Source organism: Saimiri boliviensis, chromosome 5 (assembly GCF_048565385.1).
Source record: "Saimiri boliviensis isolate mSaiBol1 chromosome 5, mSaiBol1.pri, whole genome shotgun sequence".
Lineage (NCBI taxonomy): Eukaryota > Metazoa > Chordata > Mammalia > Primates > Cebidae > Saimiri > Saimiri boliviensis.
Window position 1 is genome coordinate 88,699,668 of NC_133453.1, and position 21,237 is coordinate 88,720,904.

At 41.0% G+C, this 21,237-nt stretch overlaps 1 protein-coding gene across 1 annotated transcript; it reads left to right on the plus strand.

The window, feature by feature from the left end:
- The first annotated feature begins 712 nt into the window (after positions 1-712).
- RND3 (Rho family GTPase 3) lies at positions 713-20,126 on the plus strand. The gene is made up of 5 exons (XM_010330268.3): positions 713-1,134; positions 1,617-1,704; positions 13,349-13,458; positions 16,583-16,717; positions 18,080-20,126. The coding sequence occupies exons 1-5, from the start codon at positions 985-987 to the stop codon at positions 18,329-18,331; spliced, it is 735 nt and encodes a 244-aa protein (XP_010328570.1). The 5' UTR covers positions 713-984; the 3' UTR covers positions 18,332-20,126.
- The last annotated feature ends 1,111 nt before the right edge of the window (positions 20,127-21,237 follow it).

Sequence of the window (21,237 nt, forward strand, 5' to 3'; positions counted from 1 at the left end):
CGGGCGCGGGGGCTCAAGCCTGTAATCCCAGCACTTTGGGAGGCCGAGGCGGGTGGATCACAAGGTCGAGAGATCGAGACCATCCTGGTCAACATGGTAAAACCCCGTCTCTACTAAAAATACAAAAAACTAGCTGGGCATGGTGGCGCGTGCCTGTAATCCCAGCTACTCAGGAGGCTGAGGCAGGAGAATTGCCTGAACCCAGGAGGCGGAGGTTGCGGTGAGCCAAGATCGTGCCATTGCACTCCAGCCTGGAAAGTGCGAAACTCCATCTCAAAAAAAAAAAAAAAAAAAAAAAGAAAAGAAAAAAAATAGAACCTTAACTCTTCAGTACCCAAGATTTGCTTTCTATGTTTTATAACTGTGCTTTAACTAGGGTGGTAAATGTTTTTGTTTTCGTAAATGCTTATGAGGCTTCTAGACATAATCCCCTATTAAACTGTATTTAAAGGAATTGTAGTTCAAATCAATATGCATAGATATCCGTTTCCCACCTTGCCCCGTTGGACTTGTCAACAAAGCATCTTTGGGGTCTTGGCGTTGTCCCAGAGCCTCGGTCTGAAATAGATCCCTAACGGGCACCCTAGAGGGCGCACTGCTTACATTTTCTGCGAGCAGCGCAGAGCGCTCACTCCCAGGCTCCACAAAAGGGGAGGAGGCAGATCAGTTTCCTCCTCTCATTGAGAAAGCAGAGGATTGGAAGGCAGGGAGTATAAAGCCGCGCAGAGAGCGTGAAACAAAGCAGTCGGATCGGAATTGGACTTGGGAGGCGCGGTGAGGAGTCGGGCATAAAACTTGTTGGAGGGGAGTAACGAGCCTGCTCCTCTCGCTCTCCTCCTCGTCGGCACCGCGTTTCAGGGGTTTCCCATCAGCCTTGCGATTTATTTTTATATCTGCTTTTTATAAAGAGAGAAATATAGACATATATATATTTTTTCTTCATAAGAGAAAATTCCTGTTCCAAGAGAAAATAAGGCAACATCAATGAAGGAGAGAAGAGCCAGCCAGAAATTATCCAGCAAATCTATCATGGATCCTAATCAGAACGTGAAATGCAAGATAGTTGTGGTGGGAGACAGTCAGTGTGGAAAAACTGCGCTGCTCCATGTCTTCGCCAAAGACTGCTTCCCCGAGGTGAGTGTGGCCGGCCGCGGCTTCCCGGAGGAGGTAGGCCCGTGGGATACCCGTCTTGAGGTGGGCTTCCCCGCTTCCACCCGTTTCTCTTAAAAAAAAAAAAAGCCTTCTTTCTCTCCCCTTACTACTTTCCCCTGGTTAGACTGCGGGGAAAGGGAAAGTGCGTTGGAAGCTTCATGGCTGGGACGCGCCTGCACATGGGCTGGTTAGCTCCTGAAACTTGTTCGTTCCTGTGTGCAAAACCCGGGGTTGGAGATTAGGGTCAGCACGTCTGTGAGAGCCGGGTGGAGCAAGCGGGGAGTAGGACAGGAATTTCGGAAAGGGTCTATGTGCTTAGTGTGTGGTCTGATGTGTGTGAGGGTTTTCTTTCTTAATTGGGGAGCGGGGAGGCGATTTTCAAAGGGTGTGCAATGGGTTTCGTGCGTTTTAAGATAACCTCTTCGCCCTCTTTCCTTCCTCTTTTGCCCATTTTGTCTATCCAGAATTACGTTCCTACAGTGTTTGAGAATTACACGGCCAGTTTTGAAATCGACACACAAAGAATAGAGTTGAGCCTGTGGGACACTTCGGGTAAGAGTGGTAGGACCGCGTGGCGCTTGGGGCGGGTTTCCAGCCGCTGGGGGATGCGCGGCGGGTCTCGGGAAACCGCGGGCTACAAGCCGTTTGCGCCCCTCCATTAACTTTGCCCCTTCCGAGGGATTCCCACGGTCCCTGCTGGGCGAAAATTGTATTCCTTCTGGGTGGGGGCGGCAGACGGCAGCGTGGACGAGGAAATGGCATTGGGGTGAGGAGGGCGCCGTGTGCCCGCAGGCTGACCCCGCGGTTGGAGCCACTAGTGGCCAGGTGGCCGGGCGCAGTCTGCCCGCGGAGCCGTGGTCTGGTCGCTTTGGGGCGGCCGAGGTGGTCAGACGCTGGGGGCTGTGCGGAGGCTCCGTTTGCGCCCCAGCGGAGCCTCCTGGCTCGAGGCGGGCGCCCCTACTGATCTAACCTGCTGGTTGGCTGGAAGGCGGGGAGCGCCGCGGGGGTGGTGGGAGGCGGGAGAAAATCCCCGAGGCGACGCGGTTACGTGCGATTGCCGCTCTTGAGGGAGAGAAACTGAGCGCAGGCAGCCGCGGCGCCCGTGACGCCTATAGCCAGGAATGCGCTAGGGCGCAGAGGCCGGGCAGCCGCTGGGCCTCCTCTTTGAGCCGCCGGCCGCCCGCGGCGTCTCGGTGCCCACCTGTACCGAACCTCCCTTTCTCCCCCACTCCATCCCAGTGATCACGCGGTTCCCCTCCACCACACCAGCCCCTCCTGACCTCTCTTGCATCCCCCACTCTGCTCGCCTCCAAGTCCGCGGGCAGCGCTATTCGCCTTTGACCTTCCCGTCTACTTGAATTATTGGCGCCGCGCTGGGTTATATTCATGGGTCCGAGGTTCAAGGCCGGGTTATTGCTTTCCCATGCGCCCACCCACCTACCTGGCGCTCGGTGTTAGGGAGGGCTGGATACCCTATCGGTGGGAAGCCATCCGGCCCCCCGGCTGAGTTAGGGGTTTGGGCCAGGTCAAAGACCGGGGCGTGGCAGGGGGGCACCATCTAAGGTCTTGGTCTGGGACCCAGGCACCCGCCACCCTGACCAGCGGTGTCTGGCGAGTCTGTTTCCAAGAAGGGTGTCGCCTCTGGAAAAGCAGGAGTCGTTGGGAATGCTGGGTCGAGGCCCCTGCTTAGGGCTGGGAGTTTAGCCGGGAGCTGGGTTGCTAGCGGACCGAGCCAAATCCGAGGTGAAACTGGCGAGGAGGAACGCGCAAGTGCCAACAAGCAGGTTTACTCTCAGGCGGGGAGGCCCCGAGGTGGAGCCGCGCCCAGCGGGGAGTGGCCTCGTGGAGGTGCTTCTGTGAGCTTCCCACAACCCTGGGCTTGAACCGCTGGAGCCCCCGAGGCACGCCGGGGATCTGAGAGCAAGAGGAAGAAACCAGACTGACAGGGTCGCCAGAGGCGGTCTCTGCACAAAGGCAAGAGAGAAGTCTCGCAAGAGCGAGCGCCTCTCACGGTCGGTGCCAGATGCTGCGACTGCTGCAGTGAGAAGGGCTGATTTTGTTTCCCCCTGGAGAGTCGGGGTCTTTTTTGAACGGTTCCAAGAGCAGCAGAGTCAGGACTTTGCCGCCTTGTTTTGTATTGGCGGTTGTATACAGACACCAAACTATAGAGAAGGTGTTGGTAGACAGAATTCAAGTGATTCCTTATTTCAGTAGTTTCTGTCATCAGAATTATTATACAGCCTCGTACTTAATGGGCTCTGATTCCTAGACATATCATGGTATGTATTCGTTATGCCTAGTGGATGTGACAGCTGGTGTGGTACCAATAATAAGCACCGATACTCCCTGCCCCCACCCGCAGCCCTGTTTGGACCTAATGCACGATAAAAATTATTTTGGCACGGGATGGAGCAGTGGGTCTGATCCAGTCGTCGATACAAAGCTGTGTTTAGATCTTAGCTCTTGGTTACCATGGATTTCTGCGTGCAAATCCGCTACCTCCCTGGGTCTCATTTTCATCATCTGTAAAAAGAGGACACTGAGCTAGATGATGTACAGGCTCTCTCCCAGCTGTACACTTCTTGGCTTTATTACGCTGGACAAGGCAGGTCTTTTTGTTTCCCAGGATGTTGGTTGGTTTCAGCTCTTAGTCTCAGGGGATCTGGAATCCAGTGCTGGGGTCTTCACAGCCTACAGAGCAAGCTAGGCTCTGGGCAGAGGCAAGCTTCCTGGTGGATTTAGGAATGAAACCCATTTGATAGGGAGGGGGAACGGGTGGTCTTATAGGAATGCTGGGCTATGCATTCTCTATCTCAAGCTTCAAGAGTCACAGGACCACCAGCGGAGATTTTGGATTGGATGCCTAAAGGGCTAAATTGACCTTTTTAGGGGAGAAAAGGCACATTATTTGATATAGGCTAGAAAATAAACAAAATGTGGGCTGGCCTTGGAATGTGCAGATAAATACCACTTCAGGTATCTTACTGCATTTGATGAAAACTCTACAGTTTGTAGACTCTGCACACATAGGACAATGCCTTGCACACAGTAGTTATCCAATAAAATCTGATGAATGAATAAATGAGTAATGATATGCATAGTTTCCAAGGAGATGAGGTTCTCTGACATTTATTCACACAGAATTACCTGTGCACAAAGAATGGCAACTTTATAAACAGTACCTTTCATCGAATTGAATATAATCACCTGAAATGGAGTTTGTAGTGAAATAATCATTTGTCTTTTTATTTAATGAAACCAAAACCTATGTGTTTCAAACAAAGGTTTGAAAATGAGGTTAGAAAATTTTGTACTGCAAAATTATCCAGTAATGAAATCTTAGTTAGAATTTAGATTTAAACAAATGGAAAAAAGAGGCATAAGGGAATTATTTATAATTCCATTGTGTTGTTCATGAGGTGAAATGCTAGTTAATTAAACACACGTCACCAAGCACTGCTTACTGAAATTCTAAGAACAGCCTGCTTCCACCAAAGGTGGTTTGTTGTATATATCTAACAGGAATTATTTAGTTAGTTAGTTGCATCAGCAGCTAACTATTTCAAGGATCTTTAACATTTTTCCATTTAATTCCAAGCTCTTCATGGCAAATTTCTGGACAGGATTATTTGTGGTAAATGTTTGACATTTTCTTTGCCTATTAAGACATTTTAGTTCAGATTGTAAAAATAATTGCGTATGCCTTATGCCTCTTGATATTTTTTTCCCCCCAAAGGCCATCAATTTAACTCTGGAGAAAAAGATCTAAGCCAAGTCTGCAAAGTTCTAAAAGTCAGATAAATTAAACTTTCTATTTCCCTCCTATAACTTTGTGAAAGAGACTTGTATAGGAAAAATTGGGTGTGCCTGACTTACATAGGGAGAGAGATGAGGTGAACATTGTCCTTCGAATGATATTTCCTGTCCTGTTTACCCTCCTAGCAGGAGGGCAACCATTTAGAAGATAGAAACAGTTCCTCTCTTTTCTGGACTCTTTAGTTGGACAGCTTCTCCTGGGGGTATGCTTTTTCGCCCAGCAGACATGATCATGCATAGACAAAACTCTGCCAATTTGGATGTGGGAAGAAATATCAAGTGGAAGTAGGATATGTGAAGTCTCTTTGCACCGAGAGAAAAAAATAATAATTCATTTCCTGCTTTTTGAGGCACAGTAACATAATATTTCCTTCCTTTTTCCATCCATCGCTTCCTTTTTCCACATCTACTATAAACATGTCCCTTGTTAGACCTTAGAGATACAGTGTGAATTAAGTATGGTCCTGCCCCTAAGAAGCATACAGTTCAGGTAGGGTAGTGGAGAAAAAGAAGCCCTTCCGGTTTAGGGTGTAATACATTGACAGCTCATGATGTACCCAATTTTGTCAGGTTCTTGAACTCCAGTGCCCTCTTCCACTTGGTTGCAATGTTTTTCCTTTGTCAGACATCCTAGGGCTTATAGATACTCTGGATCCTCTTCAGATAGGAAGGAGCTGCCCCACTCCTCCCATTGCATACAGCAGTTAAAGCGACCACCAAAGGCACTTTGCCAGTCGATTCGTAGGGCTACAGTACTCCAGCCCCCTTCCAAAATAAACAAAATCTTTGTAAAAATGCTGTATGAATCATCTAAAAGAGGTAATTTTTAAGGCCCATAACTATTTTATTTTCCTAAAAAATATTTTTTTCATGATAAAATGAACATTCTTAATAGTTGAAGAAATGCTCCCGTTGATTTTCAAATTTCACCCAATGAGTTTCTTCGAAACAATGGGTAATAATTTGGACATTGTAAATAGTAAGTACAAGCAAAGTAATTCTAATACCTTGTGCTTTGAAATTGGCCACATTTACCAAGCATAGAAGTAATTTGTAGCATGAAGCCAAATGCCTACTAATAATAGAAATGTAGTCATTTAAGGATCACAGTATCTTTTCCTAAGAGATTTGATTGCAGTATAATTTCAGCACATGTGATTTAGGGAGTAATAATCATTCATTCCAGCTTTTAACCAAGGCAAGTTAATGCACATTTTATTTAAGGCTTATTATTACTTTTAATATATTCAATTCAGCTGTTAAAATTCCCCACAATACCTATACTATTGCCTCATGAATACTCTTTTGAATCTTGTCATGATCCAAGCCGCTTTCAAGCCCTGAGTGCTAAAGTTAGTACTTCCTATTTTAGTTTTTAGCATTATTAACAGTTAAGGTAGTAGTCTTTATTTCTTATACTTACAGAAAAAGGGAGGAAAAAAAATCTTAATTAACTCATGGCCTTAATTTGAGGACAAACTTCTCTATAAACAGAAGTCTATCTAAGTTGTTATATTTAGCTTAGACATCAAGTATGAAGAATGGTCTTGGTGACAAGCTCTCTAATGAAATATTTCTTAATAGGGATGGAAATGGTTCAGCAGTACTGGAGATTAGTATATAATTAATCCAGAAAAGCGGTTTAAAAAGAGATCACTGCTCTCTCTCTCTTCCCCTCCCCCCCACTTTTTTAGTGATTTAGCATATAAATGAACACATCTGGATAAGACATATAAAATGATTATAAAACCAATAAACATAGTTTAGGGCTTTCTGTGTGCATACAATCTGCTAGGTGCTATGGAAGGGGTACAGAGCTGGGCTAGAGCAGCTTCTGTCCTTAGGTACTCACAATTTCACCATGCGATAAGGCAGATGTGGTTAAAACATGAGTGACAATGAAATTTGAAATGTTCAGGCTTTTCCAAACTAACAAAAGAAATCAAATGAGGAGCCTAGATTAAGTGTCAGGTGTTTAGATGGGAGGAGATGCCTGTAGACTGAGACTTGAACAGGGTAAGGACATCCTTCTTCCCTGATACACTTCTTCGAATACCCACAAGACAAACAGAGGACATAGAAAGACTTCTTCCTATCTAGTGCTATAGTACCTGTTTATAGGAGGGTGAGCCTGGAGGTTCTAAAGTTGGACTTTTCCAGGAGCAGCAACATCCAAAGAGTTATTGAAGGTCACATGGGTAGCCCAGACTCCTTAACTCATGACTTATATGCTTATATTTAGCGGCTCTCAGAGAAAACAAGTTTCTGGAAGCTGAGAATTATAACTTAAACTAACCTTCTTGGAGAAAGGAAGAGGTTAAAAATTTAGGAAGGATCCAGAGAAGCATGGGTGCTTGGGATTTGAATGTCAAGTGCAAAATTGCAGGAAACCAGTTATTTTATCAGGTAGTAATGATTTGTTGGAGCTTAGGGTGTCAAAACTAGGTTTAATTCTTAACTTGGGTTTTCACACTGAAACTCTTTAAGAGAGCTGGGTTAAGGTAAAGCAGATAGTTTGGATGGTGGTTTCCATTCAATAAGATAGTTTGGATAGTAGTGAGTACCATCCAGTAAGTTAGGTTGGATGATAAGCAGTACACAAAACAGTACATTTGGGAATTTGTCCACCATGCAATAATTTCCATTTAAATCATGGAACCTCCCCAAAACGGGAGGCGGAGGTATGAATGCTCTTTCTAAGTCTACATATGTCTGTAGATTTGTTTTTTAGCCCCATTTAGTGCTGTTTTTTTTCCAATTTGGTTTCTTGCTAAGTTGCACATTTCAATAAAGCGTCCAAATTGGTCATTCTGATACCACCTGAAATAACCAGATGTTTCCTCATTAATCCAGTTCTTTTGCATGTAAATATGACACCAAGGACCAATACTTTCTTCAGTTAGCTCATGGTGCCTGGTGGTCTGTGCCAAATGAATTAGTCATGGCTCAGTCATTTTCTGATATCCTTTAAATGTCTTCTCAGTTGCTACGTATTGGCCACTTTCTCAAGAGTCCCTCTTGGCAAAACAGACATTTTATTAACATGGAATGCATGTTGTCTCAGAAGTTTGACCAGGTGTTGTACACATTGGTTTTGAAAAATGAGCCTGATGACATAGTTGGTGGAAAGATGAATTCACTCATGGGATTCTACCCTAAGAAATCTGATTCTTAGATATGATATGAAACAAAAACTTTAATCCATTATCCCTATATACTATTTTAAGGATATACATATACATATACTCTACTCACTAAAGCTCTTGACCTATCATGGTTCCACTGTCAGTAAAATATTTTGATTCTTACATATTTTTAAGTATCTCAATAAGATTAGGAGTTTAAAGCTACAGCTTTATTTAAAGGCCAAACATAGCTACCTCTCTGACTTTCTAATTTTGTATCTACATTGCCCCCAGAAATAGAAAATATTTATTCCATTTTAATAGCAACACATAAATGCCCACAAAATTGTATAACATCTGTTCATAATTCTGATTATCTGAATCGATGGAAGAGACAAACAAAATATTATTCCTGGAAGTGTTTGTTGCATATTTTCAGGCATGGTATTTGTCATGCAGACTACTTGAGATGAGAACTAAACAGTCTTAGTATTGAGTCAGATACAAAAGCTCTGCCCAGACTTGATTCACATTCTTGAGATTGCTGCTAATTTAAAGCTTTTACTCTGATTAGAGATGGCATGAGGAAATGCAATCTTATAATAATTGGGCGAATCATGCTGTCTCACATGTTAGCTGCTGCTGGGTTCAGATGTGCTCGTGGTGGTCACTAAAAATACCAAAACTTAATCTACTTTTCTTGTCCAAAAAATATGCAGTAGTTTTAACTTACTGTTCTTGGTAATAATTTCTTAAGGGGGAACGGGAAGCTTTTCAAATTAAGGTTCAAGTTAAATAAGTTATATTTGTGAAATATTCAACAAGAGGAGTTTTCAATTCTTCAACTTTTCCAACGCCTCACAGTGTTTAGACTTTAAACTGGTTTTGCAAAGGGTTCCGCAAAGCCTCCCTTTTGGGCAGGAATCTTCTTACATATACATTTAATTATGTACATATATGGTGTGTTCTATCTTTGCGAAAGGGTGACTTCAGCAGGTAGGTATGTGTCTGAAGAATTAGTTTCTGGGTGAGGCACGTTGTGACTATTCTTGGGCTGGAAATTTCACTCTCACCCAGAATTAATGATCTTGAATACAAAGATGGATAGATCTGAAATTTCAAAAGCTCTCTAGAACTTTGCTGATGTTTGCCAAACTTGAGAAACTCAGAGAGTCCCAATCATATGCTTGTTCCAATCTATCCCCAGCAAAGACTTTCAACTATATTTTCTGGGGGAGGAGGTTACACATTTTGCATACATAGTGTAGTTATTTCTTTACAGAGTTTCCAAAAGTTTTCCCTTCGGAGGTCTGGCAGGTTGCTTAAAAATGACCTTGGAATAGTGTTGTGAGCTTAAAGTTTTATATAGTACCAGAGAAGTGCTGCATCTGAGAATTTCCATATTCATGAAGCCTATTCCACATGCTGAAAAGAGTTTTATTTGACAAACAAAACGCAGTACCTAAATGTTATTGGACTTTAACTGTAGTCCATTCTTAGGTACTAGAGCACACACTCTATGTATATCAATACCTACCATGCACTGAAGTTGAAGTTGAATACTTTCATACATAGTAAAAAGTGTTGAGCCCTCTTGATTGTGATGTGTTTAGTTCTATAGTCAGCACCTTAGGAGTTTTTCACGTGCATCTTTAAAAAAACCTGTAGAAGTAATTATTATTATTATTTTGGGGTCTACCTTCACAGTGTGTTGCAAGACTTTTCTGGAGGGATCTAGGAGTTAGGGGCAGGTACTGTTCCTCCTTTACCCACTTACTTTCAGCTCCTTCCTTTGGTGTCATTTCTGCTTCTCTATATTGCTTCTCACTTCACAGAGTCATTCCTGGAATTCCTCCTCTTCTTTTGGCTTGTGTAATCTCACGCATGCCTGTGATTCCACCATGCCCTCTCCAGCTTTGCTTGCCTTACTTCCTTTGTTCAGTCTCTTGGGCTTTATGGGGAAGAAAAGGAAGAATTCCAAGTTCTTAAACACAGAGAAAACACTGTAAAGTTACACAGGAGGTGTGTTGTGTGTTTTTTAAATTTTTTAAATTTTGTTTGTTTGTTTGTTTGTTTTTTATCCTGAAAGTCCTGCTTAGCTGATGAATTACATCTTTCCTGGTAGGATAGTTCTTTGATAATTCTATATCAATTTTTTTCACTATAAAAAATAGAGACAATAGATATTTCCTAAGTTTAAGATAAACTTAACCTATCAAAAATATAGTAAATAAATGGTCTTGTTTTTAATAAATTACTCTTGTCATCGATGGTCAAATTCTGCTTATAACTAAGAAATATGGGAATCAGTTTTACTAGTACTTTTGGACACTCTTGTTGATCTGAAAGCAGCACTGTTCATTAGCAAAATTAATAGAATGGGATCAAAGTGTCATCCCTAATTAGATCATATTAAAGCTCTTAAAAATTACCTGCCTGCCTTTACAAGCACGGTGGTTTATTTCTCATGAACCTTTATACTACATAACATATATATTTTCACTCATACTTTTAACTGGATTAAAAAAAAATAGCAGAACTTCCCTGAGAATCTGGTTTAACTGGAGAACCCTGTTTCATTTTAAAATCAGGCCAAAGCCTAATTTGGCAGATATTTGGATATATGCACTAAGCACAGAAGCCAGCCCACTTGATTTTAATAGGTAGCAATCTCCAGCAGAGGACAGAGGGCAGAGCATAAAACCAGATCTCCTTTGTGGCCATAATATGGGTGGGGGATGGGAAACACAGTCCACAAAGGAAGGGGTAATTCCCAGCAGCCACGTGGTGACCCGAATGTTGAAACCATTCCTCGGGATTTTCCTGGCAGTCTCAATTTTAATTAAACTATTTTACCCTCTTTGTATTTCTTCAACCGCTTTTCCTATTTTTTGTATTTGAAGATGGTCTCCATTGTCACAGAGTCGTCTTACATCTGGAATGTAAGCCCTGGTACTCTCAGGCCATACAAATCATATCCTGAAAGGAGCAGGTACCTGGAGATGCCAGTCCTCTAAAGATCAGGTCTGCTTGAGACTGGAAGCTCTCCACAGAGAGACAGTGGTTTTTCCTGATGTGAGTGATTTCTGGGAAAGGAGATCTCTGAGGCCTGGTTAGGTTTCTGACAATCCTGTTGGCAGCTTTGCCTTCCTGGCTCTGGGATCAGGTCATCTCTCGCTGACTTTGAGGAACAGAGGAAACTGTCTTTTATATGGCCAGTATTTGGAGCTCTACTCTGTGATCTGGACTTTTCTGACTGCCTGTTTGGAAAGAGTCATTCAACTGTTTACAGCAGGAGCTCTGCTGGAGTTAGGCTTTGGACACAGAAACAGGAAAGGTTGTAGTTGAGAAAGCGTGAACTTCTCAGAATTAATACAGAAATACTAATGTAGCCATAAATAATGTTCAGCCATCTTGTTTCTGATGCCTCTCAAGTGTTCAAATGAGTGAACTATTTGTGAATTATTCTATTCACCTCAGAGTTCTTTCAGTGACTGCCAAGGCAGCCACAGCTTGTCATTTTCAGAGACAGCCTCATTCTAATATACCTTAATATTTAAAATAACTTGACTTTTTAAACTCTAAACTCTTTAAGCTTTTGGGAAATATCTTTCAGCTGTCAGCCTCTGTTATACCATGGTCCTGGTTCCAGATGTAGATAGGCAGCTCATGAACAGTTCTGACTTCACTCTATTTGTTCACACATTTCTTCCTGATTCTTGTAACATTCTTTTCTTCCTTGCTTAGCAGACACACATGGCTTCAAGTTGTCACTCTCCAGTGTAAAGCGGCTAGCGGAAAAGCCACTGTTGCCTGGGGTTCCACAGTGGATGCCAGGGACCCAGATTGTACTGTGTGAATAGAGGGTGATGCCCCTGACTATAGTGTCTTTTAGATCACAAGAACAGCCTCCAAGCAAATGTTGTTTTGATGGAAGTATAAACAGTGATATTTTTTAAAGCTGCTTTTTGAGTCTCTCTTCCTGACTTTGCCTATTGAGGTTTTGATTTATCAGGGGACAACATGTCCCGTTTTTCTGCTCAAAATGGAAAGTGATGTCAAAATGAAATAGACTTTTAAAAAGAGTTTGGTGGTTTAGATTTTCTTTTTCTACTCTGGAGTCAGATACATATGTGTGTATGTATTTGCCCAGTAAAATCATGTTCATGTGATGCTTGTGAAATCTCAGTATATGAAAAATGATTTCTTCAACAAGCAGCATTTGGAAGGCTGTATTTAGTTTTCCTGTCACACATCACTTCATAACTATTGGCCTCATGTAATTGTCCATCCTTTGGAATAACGGAATGGAAGAACCTTAAATGACTAGAGAGTTCTGTGCTTAAATTAATTGGCTAGTGCCTTGACCCTTTAGGGTACTCTGGATTTAATTCAGGTGAAGACCCTTGGATCGTATCTCAGTGTCACTCTCAGAGATGGGACTGTGTAAAAAAGTGACATGACCCTATATAAGTGACATGACATTTATTATTTTTGGTTGCAGCAGGAAGAAAATCTACGTAGGGTTAAAATAAGCAAGCTCAAAGGTCAGTGGTCTATCTAAACTGATAACTTGAAGATGGGTGACACTGGTATGATTTACTGTGGTTTCTCTTGGCGTGGTTGAACCCACTCTTTTCCAGTCTTCCTCATTCACCCTCGTCCTACTGTCAGATTGATCTTGACTTTTGGTCACTTTCCCAAGACGTAGCTCAGTTTATGATTCTTGCTACCACTCAGCTTTTATCAGTAGCGGTAATATAACAATAATACCCATAGTTAATATGTATTGATCCCTTACTAAATACCAGGCACTTGCTGGGTTTGCTTAATCTCAGGTATGTATGTATGTTGTCAACATCTTCATTTTATGAGTGAAGAACTGGAGGCACAGAGTCCTAAAAGTACCTTGCCCCTCCCTCTTGAGTGCAGGTTTGCACTTAAGACCACCTGGCCCCAGGTGCTTCCCCACTTCACCCAGGTGACTTTAGGCCCTGCTCTGTGAACCATACAGATTTCACCTTAAGATCCTGGCCCTCTTCTTGAATTTATGTCAGACACATGAAAGGCTTCATTCATCATCTATTTCTAAGCAGGCTTTTGTGTGCCTGTTTGAATTCTTTTTTAAGAATTCAAGGAAGTGGGGGTCGGGTTGTGATGTGACAGTCAAGGGACTTAGCCGAAAGGGTAGAGTGAATGCATGGCAGACAAGAGGACTCTCATCTGAAAACTTGTGTATCTTCATTTCTTCTCAGGTTCTCCTTACTATGACAATGTCCGCCCCCTCTCTTACCCTGATTCGGACGCCGTGCTGATTTGCTTTGACATCAGTAGACCGGAGACCCTGGACAGTGTTCTCAAAAAGGCAAGTGCTGGGGAATGATGACACAGTTCAGTACCGGGTGATGTATAAATAGAAACATGGGGTTTGCGGGGGAGCTCAAAGACTCTAGTCAATTCCCTGCCTTACAATTGGTAATTACACACCAGAGGGAACCCCCTCACACCAAAAGGGGTTTCCAAACATATGTATCGCAGTTTTGGTGATGAACCTGCTTGAAATGTTATTTTATGAAGCTCTGAAACAAAATACCCTTTAAGGGCCTGCATGTTTGTTCTTTGAGTGGAAATGGCACAGCTAAAAACAGTTATATCTGATGACTGTCATAGTCATGTCTTCCTTCCTTCTTTCAGTGACTCAACAGATTGCACCTTAGTTTACAGATTTGCATTTGACCTCAATTCAGATAGTGAAAGGAATGTAATGATGGCTATTTTAATAAAGAAGCTGTGCTTTAGTTATGGCGCTACTTATTAGAAACAGAACTAGAACTAGTATAGGAGGAAGAGGGGTATGTCCTCAGACATCGGATAATGTGAATTGTCTGATGATCAGGTATCTTTCTAGTAATATAGAAGCAGTGCTTGTGAACATGTTTTAAATTATAACATATACATACATATACGTAGTTTATGTAGGCAAAGATAAGTCAGGTTCCATCGATAAAGAAGGAACCTAACTAAGGAAGCTATGGATTAAAGGAACCAGGGTGGGGATCAAGAAGAGGACCCTATTACACGATGGGCCACAGGAACTAGGGAGGCCAGTGGGAGGAAGGGGCATTTCTTGACCTCCAGCAGCCGGGACTCAGCCTCCAGGTAGTTGTAGAAGGCACACGCCATGCTCGTCCATAGACCAGCATTTATTCATCCCTTGCTATTTTCTCAGCCCTGGCCTGAGAGCTGGGGGGTTTCAGAGTCAAACCCTTGGTGGAGCACTCCCTGTCCTCCACTCACTGGCTTAGACACTGGACGTGGCTGAGAGCAAGGCAGTGTCAGCTGAGGGGTGGCCCATGCAGCCCAGTCTGAGTGTGGTAGGGATTGAGAAAGACAAACACTCACGCAGTTGGCTGGGTTGGTTTTGTCTTTGTGGTTTCAATTTTTAGTGGAATTTGTTTGTATTTTGTGTGTTTTTATTAGTTTACATTCCCCTATTATGTTTGATTGCTTGGCTTGTGTGTCATTGTGAAATCAAGATTTGAAGTATAATCATCCTCTGTCTCTACTAAATATTACAAACAGTACAATGGAATATGACTTTCTTAATAGATCAAAGGCTCTTTTCCCCTTTTTAGCTTCATTCAATTTTGAGTAATACATATCTAACACAAATAATGCTAATGCTTGTCAAATTCAGGCAGGAATACACCTTTCCTGTCTTTAATGCTTGTAAACAATTGCTAGACATGCAGAGGGAGGCCAAAGTCATTACACAGTTGAAGAGCAGCATAACAACGTGTCTAGTTCTGTCTGGAGATAAAAGGGGTTGCTTATTTACTGGAGATTTTACTTGATGTAGTATCAGGCTCTGCATAATTTATGATGAAAAGCCTTTCTTCTGTTTTATTTTGCTTTTGGCTTCTAAGACCAAATGAATAGTGACTTTGGCCTTATAGATATTAATGAGTATGTTTTACATTCCTGTGAGGTTTAAGGCTCATGATAACCCCTGTGGTTTGTCTTGATTAATGGAACCCTTTTAAGTCCTTCACTATCAAAGAGGAGGTTAGAATGACTTGAAGTAGGAAGGATTTTTTCTTTCCCATTTACCTTCCACTTCTAATGCCAGTGCCACCTAGCATGTGGTAGATGTTCCTACATAATTCCATAATTCTGAAAGGAATAGAGGAAGGGAGGGAGGGAGGGAAAAAGGGAGGAAGGAAGGAAGGAAGGAAGGAAAGGAAGGAAGGAAGGAAGGAATGGACAAAATGAGCTCTTATGGAAAGTGTATTATTTCTTTGAATCCACTGGTGTTTACACTAGAGTTCATTGCCCAAAGTACACTTCTAGGTTTGGAGATGTCTCTTCTAGTGATCTTTTAAGGTATTCTTGCAGGATGTCCCTCTTATCTAGTGTTATACTTAATACATGACTTCATCACCCCCACTATTCTGTGAATTTTTTCCAGAAAACACAGCTATATCTTAATCATCATTATCACTGCCACAGTAGTTAGTAGAACACTTTACATATTTGTGAAGGTGGTTGGGAAGAATTAAGGACCACTTCCCCTTCTCAGCCTCTCTAGGCTCTGCCCTCCGGTAACCAGGTGTCTCCTCTGAGTGTCCTGAACCCTTGACTCCATGCTATTGCAGAGCTCAAGCTTGAGGAAATGAAGCCACAAAAAGCCACTCACTTGTTCTTAAAGAGGACAGTGGGAATTCCCAGACAGGCATTGCTGAAGTTCTAATAATTCTTGTTAGAACATGAAACAACTAGACAAATTGGACTAGATTGAAATATTTAACAGTTTATGTAATTTAAAAACTTAACTGAAGGGCATATGAGCTACAGGACTAGACGCCTTCCTGATCACCCAAGACATGTTCTTTTGCAAATGTCATGGTCTGTGTTGATGCAACCATGTGATTAGACTCTCCTTCAAGGCAGGATGTTCTGTTTTATTACTATCTCAGGTACTTAAATAGAGCCTCAGCTCACGGTGGTGTGCTTCAGTGTTTCTTGATGGGATCAGGGAATGCACACTCGTGATAGCGTGGCCTCTGCCTTATCCCCAGCCTTCTAGTTAAGGAGGATTAGATCCATATATCAGAGGATGTGGTCACTCTTCAGGGTTATAATTATTCTTAAGACAAATTTATCTTTCTGAGACACACCAATAATTAAGAAATTATTGAACCTACCTTTGGACAACATCTACCAAGTCTCTTTCAGTAGCAACAGATGAGTCACAGAGAGGGAGAATTGATCATAATATAAATAATCATTCTCTAACACTTAAAAAGTAGTAAAACATCATCTATTCAGGAGATGAATGCAGAGTTTGCTTCTTTATCTCAAGGGATACTCCTTTTTTAACATCTTTTTAAAGTGTCTTTCTCCACAGTGGAGAAATGGTTTTCATGATATGGATACCGTTACTTTCTTCCTTTTTAATCTTTTTGTTTTGTTTTGTTTTTTTCTTATAGTGGAAAGGTGAAATCCAGGAATTTTGTCCAAATACCAAAATGCTCTTGGTGGGCTGCAAGTCTGATCTGCGGACAGATGTTAGTACATTAGTAGAGCTCTCCAATCACAGGCAGACGCCAGTGTCCTACGACCAGGTATGTATGTTGCCCATGAGCAAAAAGAAGTAGGTTTTAGAAGGAGTGAAAGAAATGGACTATATCACGCATAATAAATTACATAAAAAGTAGATTGGAATATTTAACTTTTCTAAAGGCTCAGCCAGTGGTCAGTTGTGAAATTTTAAAATGCTGTCTTTTATTAGTGTAATTACATGATATTTGAGTACATAAACAGTTGATATGCTACCCTAGTATATTTCTGCAACCCCCAGTAGGTTTAAAGTTAAATAGGTTTAAGAGAGAATGTGGTCAAAATCAGTAATACTCTTTAAGAGAGGTAATCTGATTTTACAGTCAGCAGCACAATAAAAAGGCTCTTGCCAGTAAAGTGGAACACTCCATAACACCGTCTTTCAGAGTCTTCATTTCTATAAGCATTTCCCTAAGTATTTAGAAATAAGAATCAGTTTCGAAAGCTCATTCTCTTAAAACCTACAACCCGATTCTAAAGAGAGTTCATGTTGAAATACCAGAATTTTATTAAGAATCATCATTTTAAACACTGCAGTCTTCTTAGTCTTCCATTTCTCATTAACAAAAATATGGTTTTTGAAATAAGTAGTTTTGGTTGATGTGCACATACTTATTATTGTGTATATTGGTGGTATTGTTCACACTAAAGTAACAGATGTCACAATAGTATTATTCCTTTCCTCAACTTATTTTGGCCCTAAGTAAGACACAGTCACATACATTTCAAAATTGATTTTAAATTTCATTCATTGCCTTGTTTTTGGTCCAACCTAGTCACTAGTCTTGAATGCCATTTACCCTCAAGAAAAGAGAAATGAAGTGCCCCATGAGGTGCTGGAACAGGCTCTAGAGGCCACCTTGCCTCGGCCAGAGCTATGTGGAAAATGCAGAGCTTATGTTCATGACCTTCAGCTAACTTATTACACTAAGATTCTCTGGGTTATTCCATGCTTGCTGTGATCCTGGAAAAACCAGTTAACTCTTGGTTGCAGTTGATAGTGAAGATGAATCACCTCCTTAGCTCCACTCTCCACTTCTTTGAATCACCTTGTATTAAGTGTTTAATAACCAGGGTCCTCACCTATTAAGATCAGCCTTTAGCATCTATGCAGAGCTCTAACACCTTCAATGAGCCATGACAGTTGGGCATCTTAGGACTGACTCTTGACTGCAAATATTTATGAAGTAATAAATAAGGCAGTTCAAATTTTAACAACTTTTTTTTCTGCAATGACACTTGGAAAATTCAGTTAACATATTAGCAAACATTTTGCAATGCAGTATTATTTTGTGGTATTAGAAGATACTAGCTAACTTTTCCCCAGAGTCTTATTGCTGATTAAAGTCCCTTCTTTTGCTTTGCAGGGGGCGAATATGGCCAAACAGATTGGAGCTGCTACTTACATCGAATGCTCAGCTTTACAGTCCGAAAATAGCGTCAGAGACATTTTTCACGTTGCCACCTTGGCATGTGTTAATAAGACAAATAAAAACGTTAAGCGGAACAAATCACAGAGAGCCACAAAGCGGATTTCACACATGCCTAGCAGACCAGAACTCTCGGCAGTTGCTACGGACTTACGAAAGGACAAAGCGAAGAGCTGCACTGTGATGTGAATCTTTCATTATCTTTAATGAGGACAAAGGAATCTAGTGTAAAAAACAACAGCAAACAAAAAGGTGAAGTCTAAATGAAGTGCATAGCCAAAGTCATGTATACCAGAGGCTTAGGAGGCGTTTGAAAGGATGCACATCTTTTTGGAATCCTGTCCTTAGGTTCGGCATGTAGACCAAGTGGTGAGAAGTGAATACACGGAAGAGTTTTGAAGCGTGACTTGAAAAATATGCCAAAAAGTGAGAGATACAAATGAGCTAGAGGAAGATGAGGGGGGATGCGAGTACCTCCAAGAAGAAAAATCACACTCTGAATGGTGCTTGCATTTTTGTTTTTTTTGTTTTGTTTTGTTTTTGTTACAATCTATTCATGGATCTCCACTTTGATTTAATTTTTAAATGTTTTACTCTCCTTTACAAAAAGTATATGTTAATATACCATCCTCACTGGGGAACTGGCACTGTGACCTTAGCATTTAGTTTTCTAGAGGATGTGATCTAATTTCTTTCTAGCTCATCATTAAAATGGAAATTGTATCAGGACCCATGGGGGTATCCAGAGGAAAACTTTATGAGGCTTTGAAATCTTGCCTTCCTCAAGATAGCTGAGTAGGATGGTTCTAAGGAAAGCTTTTGCAATCTTGCAAGATTTATAGATCAACACTACAAAGATCGCATAGATCAAATAGGAAAAAAAAAGTGTCGATATTTACTCAGTCTGATGGTTCTGTTCTTCATTGTGATTGTCATTAAAAAGTGGTAAATTGCTCAATGTAATATTTTTGTGCGCTGTTTAGAAAAGAAGTTGTGTGATTTTTTTGCCATCGTTGATAAAAATGCAAAGTCAAAAGGTGTCTTGGTTTGACGTCATAGAATGATCCAAGGAGAGAAAAAATGTAGTTACTGTTTTCAGCGGAAGAGGTAATGAGTGAAGGAAAGAATAGTAGCAGAAAGCACAGTTTGTGAGTAAAGCTGTCTGGAACTAAGTTACCAAAAATACAAAGCAAAAGGACGATTATTTTGGGTGGAAGCTCCAAAACTGGCAGCATCTGAGGATCTGTTGGTTTATATCACTTTCATTAAATGAACACTGATAAGAGAAGAACCCACTTACCCAAGCTTTAGAGAATCCCTAGTGGAAGATTATGTAACAGAGTTTCAGCCCTGACACAACACTAGGGCATTTCTAGAGCGTGATTGCTAAACCTCACTGAACAGATGCAGCCCAGGTCCATGTTCAGCACTTATTCGCTGTTGTTCCATAAAATAATAAGCATTTGAAATAGTTTACAGATATTTTTGACCAGTTCCTTTTAGAGATTCTTTCAGAGAAGAAACCAGATCTGACCTGTTTATTGTTGGCGCTTGTTGAAAACGAGCTTTCTTTCCAATGATGATGCTTCATTTTTGAAGTGTTGAAGCTGTGCTCCCCTTAAATTGTGGCAGGAGAGGAGATTAAAGTAATTACAACACTCAGTTCTATGTCTTACAAGCACTTTGTTTTGTCTCTGCAAGAAAATACCATTCCAGTCATTTCCCATAAAATGCAGACATTTTCCCAACATAATATGCTTTGATTGATGCAGCATTATGCTTTGGGCAGTATTACAAAATAGCTGGCGAGTGCTTTCTGTATTTAAATATTGTAAAAAGAAAATAAGTTATAACTGTTATAAAGCAGAACTTTTGTTGCATTTTTTAAACTGTTGAAGTCACTTTGTATGTTTGTTTGGTCAATGTTTCCGCAGTATTTATTAAAACATACTTTTTTTTCCCCTCAAATAAAAAAGTAACCATGTTTTTGTCTAAATGTGATCTGTCTTTTATTATCTACTTCCTGATTTAGCTGTTTAGCTTTGTTCTTTAATAGAGGTGATTACAGAATCTGGCCTAACATTTCCTCAACTAGAAGGCTTTGGAATTTTTAGATTCTTCATAGTAGCAACAGATAAATCTGCATATATAAAATATTTTCACAATGCTTTTATAAATCACAAGAAAAAAAGGGGCATAATTAGATTAAGTGATTTCATCCTATATAAAAAAAGAGCCGTAGTACTGCCCGAGGTTAATTTATATAAAATACGGAAGTCCTAAAAGTCTTTAAGAATGAAGTAATATGTTGCAGTCTTGAATCACAGGTTTAATGCTAATATGAGCCTAGTTTGCTTCTCTGCCCTGTGGGGTCCTGAGCCTTGGAACTTAACCCAGTCCATCCACCTTGAAAGCCATATCCTTGTTCACAGTGGTTAATTGTGTAGCTGACCCAGCACCCAGCTTTTGCAAAAATTAGGGGAAGGATTAAAAAAATGCAAAACGAAAGTTGTCTCATATATGGTAGTAGCATCTTTAAATAACACAGTACAACATAATACAAGTTTCCCCACTGACCTCAGAGATGTACAGTAAGCACGGAATAGCTCAAAATAGAGGACTATCTCCCCATAAATTCAGTTGATTCTCGGTCTTCAGCTAAAATACAAATAAGTTTTCTGTAAGTGTCCAAAGATACTCCATGTGGGATTTTAAAACTTAGTGCTTCTTTCTACACAGCTAAGTCACTTCATATAACAAGTGCGTTCTTATGGCTTCTTTTTTTTCTGAATGGCTTTGGGAATCTTGAAGGTATAGTCACTTGCTTGGAAATAATTCTCAGAAGCCCAGAGCAAACGGGGAAGCAGAGGATCCAGCATGAGTGAACAAATTAAAGCGCACTGACATTATGAAATGGCCTTATAAACAATTTTTTAAAGCATAGAGATTTACTGAAAATGCCTGTAACTCATTCTTGTTCTCATCAAATAGTAAAGGAAATAAAAGTACTTTCCAAATTCTTGGTGTTGAGTAAATTCTGAGCATAATGTCTAAGACAGGCTTGCAAGAAACTATTTCTCAACAATCACTGGCAT